This window comes from Xenopus laevis, chromosome 2L (assembly GCF_017654675.1).
Source record: "Xenopus laevis strain J_2021 chromosome 2L, Xenopus_laevis_v10.1, whole genome shotgun sequence".
NCBI lineage: Eukaryota > Metazoa > Chordata > Amphibia > Anura > Pipidae > Xenopus > Xenopus laevis.
Window position 1 is genome coordinate 31,145,552 of NC_054373.1, and position 13,247 is coordinate 31,158,798.

General features: G+C 38.7%; 1 protein-coding gene across 2 annotated transcripts in view; it reads right to left on the reverse strand.

Annotated features, from left to right (window-relative positions):
* Positions 1-12,852, reverse strand: part of gosr1.L (golgi SNAP receptor complex member 1 L homeolog) — a 51,462-nt gene extending 38,610 nt beyond the window's left edge. The window contains exons 1-5 of one of the 2 annotated variants that reach the window (XM_018244929.2): positions 12,701-12,852; positions 8,652-8,766; positions 6,143-6,230; positions 3,111-3,218; positions 1,730-1,821 (exon numbers count right to left, since the gene is read on the reverse strand). In XM_018244929.2, the coding sequence (XP_018100418.1) occupies positions 1,730-1,821; positions 3,111-3,218; positions 6,143-6,230; positions 8,652-8,766; positions 12,701-12,731 (434 nt within the window). In that variant the 5' untranslated portion in view covers positions 12,732-12,852. 2 annotated transcript variants of the gene reach the window in all.
* Positions 12,853-13,247: the final 395 nt, after the last annotated feature.

The window sequence follows — 13,247 nt, forward strand, 5'->3', positions numbered from 1 at the left end:
GGAGGGGACGGGTGTGATGAACGTCAGCAAACCTAGGGGTGCCCACTATGTAAATCCAGTCCTGGTAATTGAGCACATACATAGTGGCTGTTACCTTACTGTCACTAAAGAGAGTGTATATGAGAGACTTAAACGGACAGGATCTCATTTGATTTCCTCACTGTCATGTTCTGAGGGTGTCAGTAACGCATCATTAGGTTGAATTCGTCATTTCAATGTTGTGTTTAAAAGGATTTTCTTCCAGCACAAGGAGGCCATTAAACATCAGTCTGACCAAATAATGTGCAGTACTTGTTTATTTATACCATTTGCAGTGCCTTCATATGGCTAGAAATTGCAGGTGTTGTTTTTTCAAGATAATACTCATAAGCCTCATATGCACTACCAGCAATGTAAAATATCTACGTATAAAAACATTTACATCATTTTCCTAATGCTAGAAATGCAAAGTAAGCTTAAATTAGCACTATACTTTATCAGAAGTGCAAAATGGTCTTCAACATTCAAATATTTTTATCTGTTTATATGTTTTATATGCTAATAAAACATTGAGGGAGATTTATCAAAGGTCGAATTGTGTTTTTGCAAAATATTAAAGTTTTTCAAGGGTCGTTTCAGTAAAAACTGAAATTTCGAGCTGCAAATAGCTTGAATCCGAAAATACCCCAGCTAGGTCTTGTAGAAGTCAATGGCAGAGGTCTATTGAACCATTTGAAGATGTTTGTAGCCTTCGTGATGTTTGGGATTTTTCAGTGGGTTTCACTTAAAAACTTGATCAATTCGAGCTATTCAAGTTTTTTTTTGCCAGTAACTTGATCAATTTGAGTCTTTCTACCCAAATTCACTGATTCAAGTTTATTCATAAATAAGAAAACATTGAGTTGTGAATTTATTCAAGGTAGAAAAAAAACCTCACAAACTCCCTAAATGTCATCACATCATTCAAAACAATCCCTGCTTTCACAGTTAAGTAGTAAAAATAATAACAATAAATATAGAAACACGATGATTGCTACAAAACATGAAAAAGCAATAAAATAAATGTACAGGTGGAGCATATATTACAGGTATGGGACCTGTTATCCAGAATGCTCGGTACCTGGGGTTTTCCGGATAATAGGTCATTCCGTAATTTGGAGTCTACTAGAAAATCATTTAAACATTAAATAAATCCAATAGGCTGGTTTTGCTTCCGATAAGGATTAAATTATATATTAGTTTGGATCAAGTACAAGATACTGTTTTATCATTACAGAGAAAAAGGAAATCATTTATAAAAATTTGGATTATTTGGATAAAATGGGAGACAGCCTTTCCATAATTCAGAGCTTTCTGGATAATGGGTTTCTAGATAACGGATCCCATACCTGTATCTAGAATGCTTGGGATCTGGGGATTTCTGGATAAATGATCTTTCTGTAATTGGGATCCCCATACCTTGTGTCTTATAAAACCCATTGAAACATTAAATAAAGCCAGTAGGATTGTGCAGCTTAGTTATCATCAAGTACAACCTATTGTTTTATTATTACGGAGAAAAAATAAATCATTTAAACAAATACAATTATTTGCTTAAAATGGACTACGAGCTGCATCAGCTACAGATGTTTATATTTGTTTAAACGTATACAGATCTAATATGGTCATAAATAAATGTATGGAATATAGAAATGTTGCAGTGACCATTAATGGACTCTACAGACATTCACTGAAGAAACTTGAGACTTACTCAATATCCTTTCGTACTGATCCCAAGAGGTCTTCTCTTTCTCGGACTGCCTGGAAGTTGGCTTTAGTTTTGTTGAATTCATGTGTGTAATCCTAAAAGGCAACACTCATATTAACTGATGTAATGCAAGTAAGACAGAACACTACACAACGGCAAAAGCAGACTATTAGTTAATCTAATATAAAAAAGCATTCCCATCATACAAAGGTGTCAGCCCACTGCAAACGTGATATACAATAGATGCTTCTGAATAACTGTTGTTAATTTTTAAAGAAACACAATGTATTGCAGTGCTGTACAAGATATTGGAGATGGGGAGTGTCACTAATACAAAGTATAGGCACAAAAAGTTTGATTAGACAAGGGCCAGACGATGATCCTTACTCCTATGGAGAATCCATGCACTGCTGCTCCACATGTCTTTTTAACTGAGGGGTTATTTCGTCGTTAAATGCAAAATCTTGTGTTTGGCTCCAAAATCAACCACGTCTGCCTGCGCCCGAGAAAAAACAATGCTTCTGGGTGCAGTCAGAGCAAGAGCAGTGGATCCAACATTGTCTTAGTGAACAGTGAGAAAATAAGAGGCTTGCTAGTTGTGGAGGGTGTTGTGTTTTTGCTAAAGGAAGAGACTTACAAAAGAAAGTCAGTAGTGCACAGACAGGGTGGATTTTACAGAGGAAAGATAAGCGTGTGTTTTTTAGTCTAAAATCCACCCTTTCTGTGTACTAACAAACCGATGCTGTTCCTCACAATGCTCAGTGATTTTAGGACAGGAGAAAGTGGATCCTCCCACAACTACACACCGGTTTTGCCCTGATTGGCATTCATCAGTGTGTGAAACCGGTCTGTAGCATACAGCAAGGGCAACTGGTTTTACATACATAATACACAAGAGCCATGAATATCTTGTAAATTATATCCTTATAAACAGTGAGTTCTGATGTCATCAGTTATAAATGGTGAGTTCTGATGTCATTAGTCACATGACTCACTGAAACTTGTGTATTATAATAAAGTACCCCCCAGTTGCAAAATATGAGGATATTAGAAGTTACCTCGGAGTTCCAGGACCTATATATGGTCATGAAACGTCTCAGTAACTTATAATATCCTTATAATTTACAAGAGGGGGTACTTTATTCACTATATATAGAACTCAAGTTTGTAAATTAAATAGAAAAACCTTGTTTCTGTTTGCACAAGACCTGTGAGTGCTGTACTTTGTTGGACTATATATAGATATATATATCTATATATTTGTGCTAACAGGAACACCAGCCCAGGGTATCAGGTAAGTGATTACAAGTCCTGGGGGATGCCTAAGGAAATATAACATGGCAGAGCACGATGCATAGGTAGGGCTGTATTTCTGTACAGTTACCTGCAGGATATCTCTGTGCCTCTGTAACGTGTGCATCAGCGCAGCATTTATAGAAGTCACACCAGCTGTGCTGCTGTATTCAGCCATTTTGTCATTTACTCCAGTAAGCTGAAAAAAAAAGATAATTGAAATTAGAAAGGTAAAGCAATGTTTTGCTACCACTGAACATCACATTCTTACCTAGGTTTGGGGAATGGATTAGGTGACATTAAATTCAATTAACAAATGCAAATTGTAACACCTTCTCTAACTGACAATTTAAAGGGGACTTGGCACCCAGGCTCTGTAAATTAAATAATGAATTCAAATTGTACTTTAGTTTCTATTAAACATTTAAAACCTTTTTTTCCAGACATAAGATGGCCATCAAATAGTGCCTATCCCTCCTGATTGGCATAGAAATCACTTTCACTTTTCAAACTGCATTCCCTTAATCTCACCCTCTCGCCTCACTGTCTAAAATGTCAATCAACATACAACAGCCTGTGCTTGGACACGTGCAATAGGTAGTCCATTCTGGCACATACATGAAATTTAGAAATGATACAAAGATAACAACTTCCACAAAATGCTGCATGTCTGCTTGCTGTAATTATGGTAGGGATGCACCGAATCCAGGATTCTGCCTTTATCAGCATGATTTGGATTCCGCAGAACCGAACTCTAATTTGCTTATGTAAATTAGGATTCTAATTCGGTTTGGTCTTCAGTCGAATCTTTCAAAAAGGATTCGGGGATTCTGGGATTTACCCGAACCCCAAACTGTGGATTCGGTGCATCCTTAGATTATAGATAACAAGGAAAATGTGGAATTATTTCATAGGATGACAGGTCCTCTTTAATAGAGACTCTAGTCTAAGCATATGAATGCTTGGATGTAGAATCAACCAAACGAACACTTGCTGCTTGCTAAAACAGATTATAGTTAGTAATACAAATTAATTTGTTTATAATTCTTCAAAAGAACCAGTCAAACTGTACGTAAATGTTGAAGAATGCCAGACTTCATTTTTGAAAGGTCCCTTATAATTACATTTTATTTGATTATACATAAAATAATTCATTATTTGGGTGGAGCTACCCTTTACAATGATTTTTTTTACACTCATAAATATCCTGCTTCCTCTACAGCAAGTATAGTTGTTAGTTCTGAAATGACTGATTAAATGGGACATAAAGGGTACATTATAACTTACTGTAAAATAACTGAGTGCTGTTAGAAGTACTTTTGCAATTAAAAATATTTTTCCAGTATAATAACTGCTGTCTTGATTAAATGTATACTGATCGCCCCCTGCTGTTTGGCCCAGGCAATTACCAGGCAGAACAGCAAAAGATATTTTTTTTTCAAACTTCAAGTGGTTAGAAATGTAGTTGTGATCATGTCTAGAGCTCGGTGTAACAAGAACACTGATGCCTCCTTCTGTAGGGAAATGACCTTTTGACCAGGTTGAACAGCAGGGGGCATTCAAGATACATCTCATATTAATAGAAACATAAGTATTATACACAATTACAATTCACATATTGAATCCCTATTGGTGAATAGATACTATAAGTATCTGGGGTGTCCGATTATATAAACTATTTTAAACAACAGCATAACACATTAAGGGCAGATACACGTTCAGATTCGGGGAGATTAGTCACCCAGCGACAAATCTCCTCTTCTTCGTGTCGACTAATCTCCCCGAACTGCCTCCCGCCGGCTAGAATGTAACTACCTCCCGCCGGTGGAATGAGAATTGGCGTGCTTTGTTTTCCGAAGTCGCCCGAAGTTGCCTCACAAGGAAACTTCGGGCGACTTCAGAAAACAAAGAGTGCCATCCCACCTGTGATTTCGATTCTCACTGGAAGAACCCCGGGCCAGTGCAGTTTTCTACTGATAGGAGCACCAGCCCGGGGTTTCAGGTAAGTAAATACAATTACTTGGGGGTGCCTAACATTTGGCACCCCCAAGTGCAAGAACATTTTCCTTATCCTTTAACAGCTGCTGGTGTTTAGCCCTTCCATCTCATGTGAGCATTTTATTTGCCAGATATCTATATGCCCAGCTTTAGACTTGAATAGGAAACATGGATAGGAAACTGGCTACAGGATCGGGTACAGAGGGTGGTTGTTAATGGGACATTCTCTGCTTGGAGTAAGGTTCTTAGTGGGGTCCACTTTTATTTAACTTGTTTATTAATGACTTAGGGGAGGGTATTGTAAGTAATGTATCATTGTTTGCAGATGACACAAAACTATCCAGCCCAATTACTTCCATCCAGGATGTGGCATCCTTGCAATAGGATAAGTGGCCGGGTGCAGGAACATGTGGCAGATTTCACCACTGAAATGCATACTTACTTGTTTTGGAGCTGAAATCCGCCACAAGTGTGCGTAACTATCGGGATGCAATTGCACCCGGGCCCTCACCCCATCCGGACGCACGCACCGATGCGATTGCGCACAGAAAACTGCATCCTGAGGGTGGTGGGGGGCCCAGCTGCATCACATACAGCAGGGCCCGAACCTAATTAGTTACATGACTACACAAGTGCCTGAATCTGGGCAAACACAGTGGCTCCAGATACAGGCAAGCAAGAAGGCTGATGCCAGCATAGGGGCTGATTCTCAATCTGAGTTTTTCCACAGGCAGAGAATCAGCCCCGTGTGGCATTAGCCTTAGGTGCAGAGGAATATTTTTCTCTCTACTGGAGTTAAATTCAGTACAGCAAGTGCATGAAGTCCCATGGTAACTGCAGAGAATGCATCCCACATTAAATAAAGTCCCGATTAGTTACTATGGTTTTGCTCAGGTGCTAATTTAAACAGCTGCTTTGAGCAAAGCAGCAAATGAGCTGAAAATAGCATAAAATAAACAATACTCATTACATAAATCATTTATTTAACAATTATAACAAGAGGAGCAAGTGATTGGTTCTAATTCTAATAACAGCTTATCTGATTTTGGCTTGCTGAATGTATTAAATGCTGTGTTCTTGTGAACTGGTATAACATGTAGCTCCATGGAATAAAACTGTATGTACCTTTGCCAGAAGCTGCTCGATTTCCACTGCCATTGTTTCAAACATATGATCTTGGCTTGATCCATTTAGTAGTGGAGTTGTGTCAGAGCTGGTGGAAACAAAAGACTTATGAATTAAAAACAAACAATTTTTGTACTGCTACAAAAATATAAAGCTAAATAAAATAAACAGGCACGCCAAAAACAACTGGGTGTGAAACTGTAAGCAAACGCAAGACTGTGCTTAGACTTGCATGCAGTGTACATACACCTTTAATACATGAATATTCAGTAAGAGCAGAAAATGTCTGAAAACAGCGTCTTCACTTTAATCTTCAAATTAGACTTTCCTTTAAGCTTCACTAAAGCATAGGAACATAGATATTTCTGCTAGTGGCCCCTACTACATGACCTAATATGTGTAGGATCGGACATAATACAAAATAAAACAATTCTTCGCCCACCAACTGGTCATATTAAAGGGATCCTGTCATCGGAAAACATGTTTTTTTCAAAACGTATCAGTTAATAGCGCTACTCCAGCAGAATTCTGCACTGAAATCCATTTCTCAAAAGAGCAAACAGATTTTTTTATATTCAATTTTGAAATCTGACATGGGGCTAGACATTGTCAATTTCCCAGCTGCCCCCAGTCATGTGACTTGTGCCTGCACTTTAGGAGAGAAATGCTTTCTGGCAGGCTGCTGTTTTTCCTTCTCAATGTAACTAAATGTGTCTCAGTGGGACATGGGTTTTTACTATTGAGTGTTGTTCTTAGATCTACCAGGCAGCTGTTATCTTGTGTTAGGGAGCTGTTATCTGGTTACCTTCCCATTGTTCTTTTGTTTGGCTGCTGGGGGGGAAAAGGGAGGGGGGGTGATATCACTCCAACTTGCAGTACAGCAGTAAAGAGTGATTGAAGTTTATCAGAGCACAAGTCACATGACTTGGGGCAGCTGGGAAATTGACAAAATGTCTAGCCCCATGTCAGATTTCAAAATTGAATATAAAGATATCTGTTTGCTCTTTTGAGAAATGGATTTCAGTGCAGAATTCTGCTGGAGCAGCACTATTAACTGATTCATTTTGGAAAAAAATATTTTTCCCATGACAGTATCCCTTTAACAACAAAAGACAGAATGGCATAATGCTTGCTTGACTTTTACCAGCAACAGGTTTTGACATAACCACCTCAAACCGCTTCCCTTGTCATCATTAAAAACATGCATACTTTGTCACATTCTTTTATTTTTTTAATCTCTACCTGGTCACTTTAAAGGGAAAGTATAACGGACCACCTAATTAACTCTGATGTTTTAATGTGGCTTCAATTAGAAATTTACCAGAAAAATGCATTTCCATTGTAATCAATCCAATTGTACTCAAATGCAATCTGAAATGTGCGGTTGCAATTTGAGGCATATGAATGTCTATATGGTTGCTACGGTCCTTAAAACTAGTAACCAGATAGTAGTATGAATGACAAGCTTGAGGGTGACTGGAAGACTGCATGAGAAGGAAAAAAAGTAATACAAAATGAAACAGCTTTAACAGCTAAAAGCTTTTGAATCAGTGTGACTTCTATAGATGAATCTCTCATTACCTTATTTCGACTGTCCTTGTTCTTGTCCCTGTGATACTTAAAGTAACACCAAAAAATGAAAGTGTTTAAAGTAATGAATATATCATGTAGTGTTTCCCTGCACTGGTAAAACTGATGTGTTTGCTTCAGAAACACTAGTATAGTTCATATAAACTAGCTGCGGCGTAGCAATGGCGGAAATTGAAAAAAGGCTATATGGCACAGGTTAAATAGTGGATAACAGATAACACCATTATGTTCTACAGAGCTTATCTGCTGTGTAACCTGAGACTTTTCTTCTTTGAATGGCTGCCCCCATTGCTACACAGCATCTTATTTATATAAACAATAGTAGTGTTTCTGAAGCAAACACACCAGTTTTACTAGTGCAGGGCAACACTACATGATATTTTTATTACTTTAAAACAATTAAATTTTTTGATGTTACTGGTCCTTTAAGGCTAAAGCCAAATCAGGTCACATCATACAATGGCAGCAGGTTATGTTTTCCATTTATTTGCTCTTCAGAGTGAACATGCCACCTTTTTCAACTACAGTGTTTGGCTTTTATTGTTGTAACCATCTTCTCATATAAGGAAATATATTCTTTATCTGCCCTGCAGACTTGGCTCACCTAAAATGTTCCTAACTGATAAGAATTCTGGGAAGGTTTTTTTTTTTTTTCTGAAGCCTAACTGCCTTACAACTGTGCAGATCTACAAGTCAGTCAGCCAATGTATCACCGGCCTCCTGTAACATCCATGGCTTGCATCGCACAACCCTCTCTTTTAGTTTTAAAAAACAAATTCACAATCAAGTTGTATCTGAGATACAATAGCATCAGAGAACAGCACAAAAAAAGGCCAAGATGGCTAAAACACGTAAAACACCTAGAAAGCTATAAAAGAATATAGAAATCAAAGCAAAAGAAATCACGTAGTACCTATACCTGTCGCGTCTTCCCTCTCTGGAGTTATTGTGGCTGTAACTGGTGCACAGTTTGCTGAAAGACACCAACTTCAGATCAAGTTCATTCTCCAGCTGTCGGGCCTGTTTCCTCAAATCTGCAAAATGGGAGGCAAATTGGTAACTCAGCACCCAAGCACCCCACAATGAGCCTTCCAACTACAGACCAGGGTACAAATTTCAGCTACTATAGGATACTGTTGTTTTCAGGTCCAGAATCAGAAACAAAATGCAGACCCTGTAAAATGGCTAGGTCTGCTCCATACATTTCTAGCTCTTCCCTTGTAAAAGAAGAAGATGGGAACTATCACAAAAATGAAAATTTAATATAAGCTTCCTTTCACTGAAGTAAGAACTTTCTAAATACAATCAATTAAATATTCTACATTGCTTCTATAATAATCAACTTTATATTCACTATCCCTCTCTGTTTCTCTTCATTCTGACTTCATGCGGCAGTTGGGTGTCAGATGAATGATCCAATATATCTTATAGGGGGGCTTCCTTTCCTAGCAGATGTATTAGAGCTCACTCAAATAACTGACTTTTGCACAAATTCTGCATGTAGAGAGACGGGATTTCTAGTGATTTTAATAGAGTGAGCTCTAATACATCTTCTAGGCAAAAGGAGCCCCCCTATAAGATATATTGGATCATTCATTTGACACCCAACTCCCGATGAAAGACAGAATGAGGAGAAACAGATGCTGAGAGAGGAATAGTGAAGATAAACTTTATTATTTCAGAAACACTACAGAACTTTTAATTGTCTGCTGCAGCTAATGTTAAATTTTCATTTTCGCTATAGTTCCCCTTTAAATACCCTATTTACCCTTTAATGCATGTTGTGTAATTTGGAATATCATCTGGGTCACGTTAATATATACATAGGCCTTATACATATTACTACACAGCAGATTTGGCTTGAACTGCGAAAACAATTTACACTAACCAATGTTTGGAGATTTTAATATAAATGTAGTCAAGAATGAACTAAAGTAAATAAAAAAATCGTCTTTGCGGCGACCAATCTCCCCGAACGCCTTCCCTCACGCTGCGCTGGCTAGCTTCGGAAAACTTGTGATTAGCGCCGGCGTTTTTTCATTTTAGCCAGTGCAGAGTGAGGGAAGGCATTTGGGGAGATTGGTCGCCGCAAAGACGAGGCCATTAGTCGCCAGGCACCCAAATTCTCCCGAAACGCTCAGTGTGACCTTACCCTAAAGTATGAACATCTAAATTAGAGAAAGATCCTTTATCCGAAAAACCCCAGGTCCCGTGGATTCTGAATAAAAGGTCCCATACCTGTATATATATTTCATATTATTCAAATGTCTTATTATTTTAATATTTTATATTAAATAGACTTATTTTTACTACTATATCTTTTAAGGTGCTGTATTCCATTTGTTTTATATATATATATATATATATATATATATTATATATATATATATATATATATATATATATATATTCACATACAGCTTATTGCTGCATAGTAAAAAGCAAGAACACACTCTCAGTTGAATAATTGTTTTAATTAAATTACCTTACCTCCAAGAGTAGCAAAATAATACAAATGCATAGCCTACATATTTCCATTACGTGATTAGTCTTACCTAGTACGCAAGTTAAAAAAACTGAAGCAGTCATTACGGCTTAGCTAAACAAATAACCTAATGCTGCTTTTTTATACGTAAAAGGTCAAGAATAGGCTCCTGGTAAAACTGTATTTTGCAATCTTATGTAAAATACAATGCTCAATATTGTACTTGAAATTTAAATAACAAATTGAGATAGAGGGATAATAAACCAGAAAAATGATCCCATGGCAGGATACAAATAGCCGTACTAATAAAGATAACAGATTACCCACGGAGCATGAAAAGATAGTGTAAACACAAACATATAAGAAGCACCTACTAGAAACTAGTGTTTTCCCGCACCAAAGTGGTTATTTAAAGGCATGGTTCACTTTTAGAGGGTGACGGGAAAACTTTTTTTTTTCAAATTGTATCATTTAATAGTGCTGATGCTGCAGCAGAATCTTGCATTGAAGCTCATTTTTCAAAATAGCAATTTTCTTACATTTCATTTTAAATCTGACATAGGGCTAAACATATTGTCAGTTTCCCAGGTGCCCCAGTCATGTGACTTGTGCTCTGATAAACTTCAGTCACTCCTTAAGGTGGCCATACACAGGCAGATAAAGTTGCCGATATCGGTCGTTTGGACCGATTTGACATCTTATCTGCCCGTGTATGAGGGCTTCCGACGGGTCTTCCCGATCGATATCGTGGCCAGATATCGATCGGGAAGGTTGGATTTTTACCCAACCGACCCGTTGGAGCCCCTTGGCGCATCGTAATTCAATCGTTCCACCATACGGCCGAACGTTCGAATTACCCCCGATATAGCCATGCAGTTAGTGGCATATCGGGGAAAGATCCGCTCGTTTGGCGATGTCGCCAAACGAGCGGATCTTTGAGTCTATGGCCACCTTTACTTCTGTACTGCAAATTTCAGTGATATCACCCCTCCCTTCCCCCCAGCAGCCTAGCAACAGAACAATGGGAAGGTAACCAGATAACAGCTCCCTAACACAAGATAACAGCTGCCTGGTAGATCTAAGAACAGCACTCAATACTCAATAGTAAAATCCAGGTCCCACTGCAACACATTCAGTTACATTGAGTAGGAGAAACAACAGCCTGCCAGAAAGCAGTTCCATCCTAAAGTGCTGGCTCTTTCTAAAAGCACATGACCAGGCAAAATGACCTGAGATGGCGCCTACACAACAATATTACAACTAAATTGTCACAGAATATCACTCTCTACGTCATATTAAAATGTAATTTAAAGGTGAACAACCCCCTTTCATCGGTTCACTACATGATTGTGGATTCAGTGGCAGCCCTTTGTTACACTCACTTGAGATTTTGAGCCTTCGGTGTCACTGTTTATCTCTATAGAGCAATATGGGCAACGCTTTAGAAGATTCTTATATACAGGTAGTCTAACACAAAAGTGACAAGTAAGGGTTGAGCTCCCCATAGACGTGACGATTCCTTGTGCCGAACGACCGATTTTAAGGAAGTCCGACCAATTGAAATTATCGTGCGGTTAGTGAGATTCAAACGATCGTTTTTACGATTTTTCGGCCGACATCTGTCAGGAAATTGATCGGCCAGGTTAAAAAAATCTTTGTCGGTCCCAGTGCAATCTATCTATGTTTGCAGGGCCAAGCAGGCAGCTCCCCTTGGTTTTCCTGGCAAATTGGTCTTTTTAGTTGACGGAAAACTCGTACGATCGTTCTGAGAAAATCGTGGTCTCACGATGAGGATCTGATCTTTAAAAAATCTCAATATCTATGGCCAGCTTTACAGATGAAACCAGTAGGCTTCGAGGGATCTGCCGGTGAACAGTGTACAATAAATAAATACAATAAAGCACCGGTATGGTGGAACGCACACACATTTATTCTATCCCAGGGTGTCTAGCCAGGTATTGTATAGAACACAGAGCTGTGGATAATGAGCAGGTAATGCTGAACAGATTATGGCTCTGGATAAAGAGATTATCATAGGAAGATGCACTAGTGACACTCATGTGTATTTATAAAGGAAATCATGTTACATTAATTCTGCTGACAGACTAAGCTTCTCTGCCTCTTATGAGCTTCCTGACACTCAAGTCGGCTGTCTGGGCATGCTGGGAGTTGTAGTTAGTTCAAATTAGCTGTTTAAAGCTCTCTAAGAAGCTTTCTATTACTTTACTAAGACTTTGTGTTTCTGTCAACTTACAAACCCCATAGCAACCCCCTGTTACAGGTCCTGCCTTAAGCGAGTCACAGCCATTAGATGGCAGGGAACAGTTTTTGCTTTCACTATTCGAGGCGGAAGCTATAGTATCATTGGCAGCGCCGTTCAGGTCAATAGCGCGTTCTACAGACAGTCAGACGTTGCCGCTACATAAATGTGAGTCTTATCAACAAGCAGTCGGTATCGCTTCACAAATACATCCGGTCCTCACCTTCCCAATAGTTGCTGTTCCCTGCCGCCATCTTTGTTGTCCAACGTCACCCAATCCAGCCAGCAGGTGATAGAGAGCGACGGAGCAGGGGTAGAAAGCCTGGACACTGGAAGCCCAGCACAGCTGAACGTGAAATAATGCAGCGACGCCTCGTGGTTTCATGTGACAGTGCGGCTATATCGAGTTCAGAATCAGAATCAAGTATTTTTCTGATCATCCTGAACGTTGTAAACTGCAGCAGATCAACCGCAGATTGACCAATTTAGGCTGTAAAATAAACCATACTCTGGAATTAGCAGCTTTTTACTTTGGCATTTTTTTTACCTGAGGCATAATTCATACCTCCCAACATTTTGGAAGTAAAAAGAGGGACAAAATTTTTTTTCCCGCATGTAGCGCAGCAATTTTTTTGACCACACCCTTTCTGTGGCCACACCCCCTAATTACCATGTTTGTTTTACAAAATTTGGCAGGTTATGAAAGGTTGAAAATATTTCTCCTTATCTAAACTGTGTTTTTGTGTCTCAAAATTGTTACAAAGTATCTT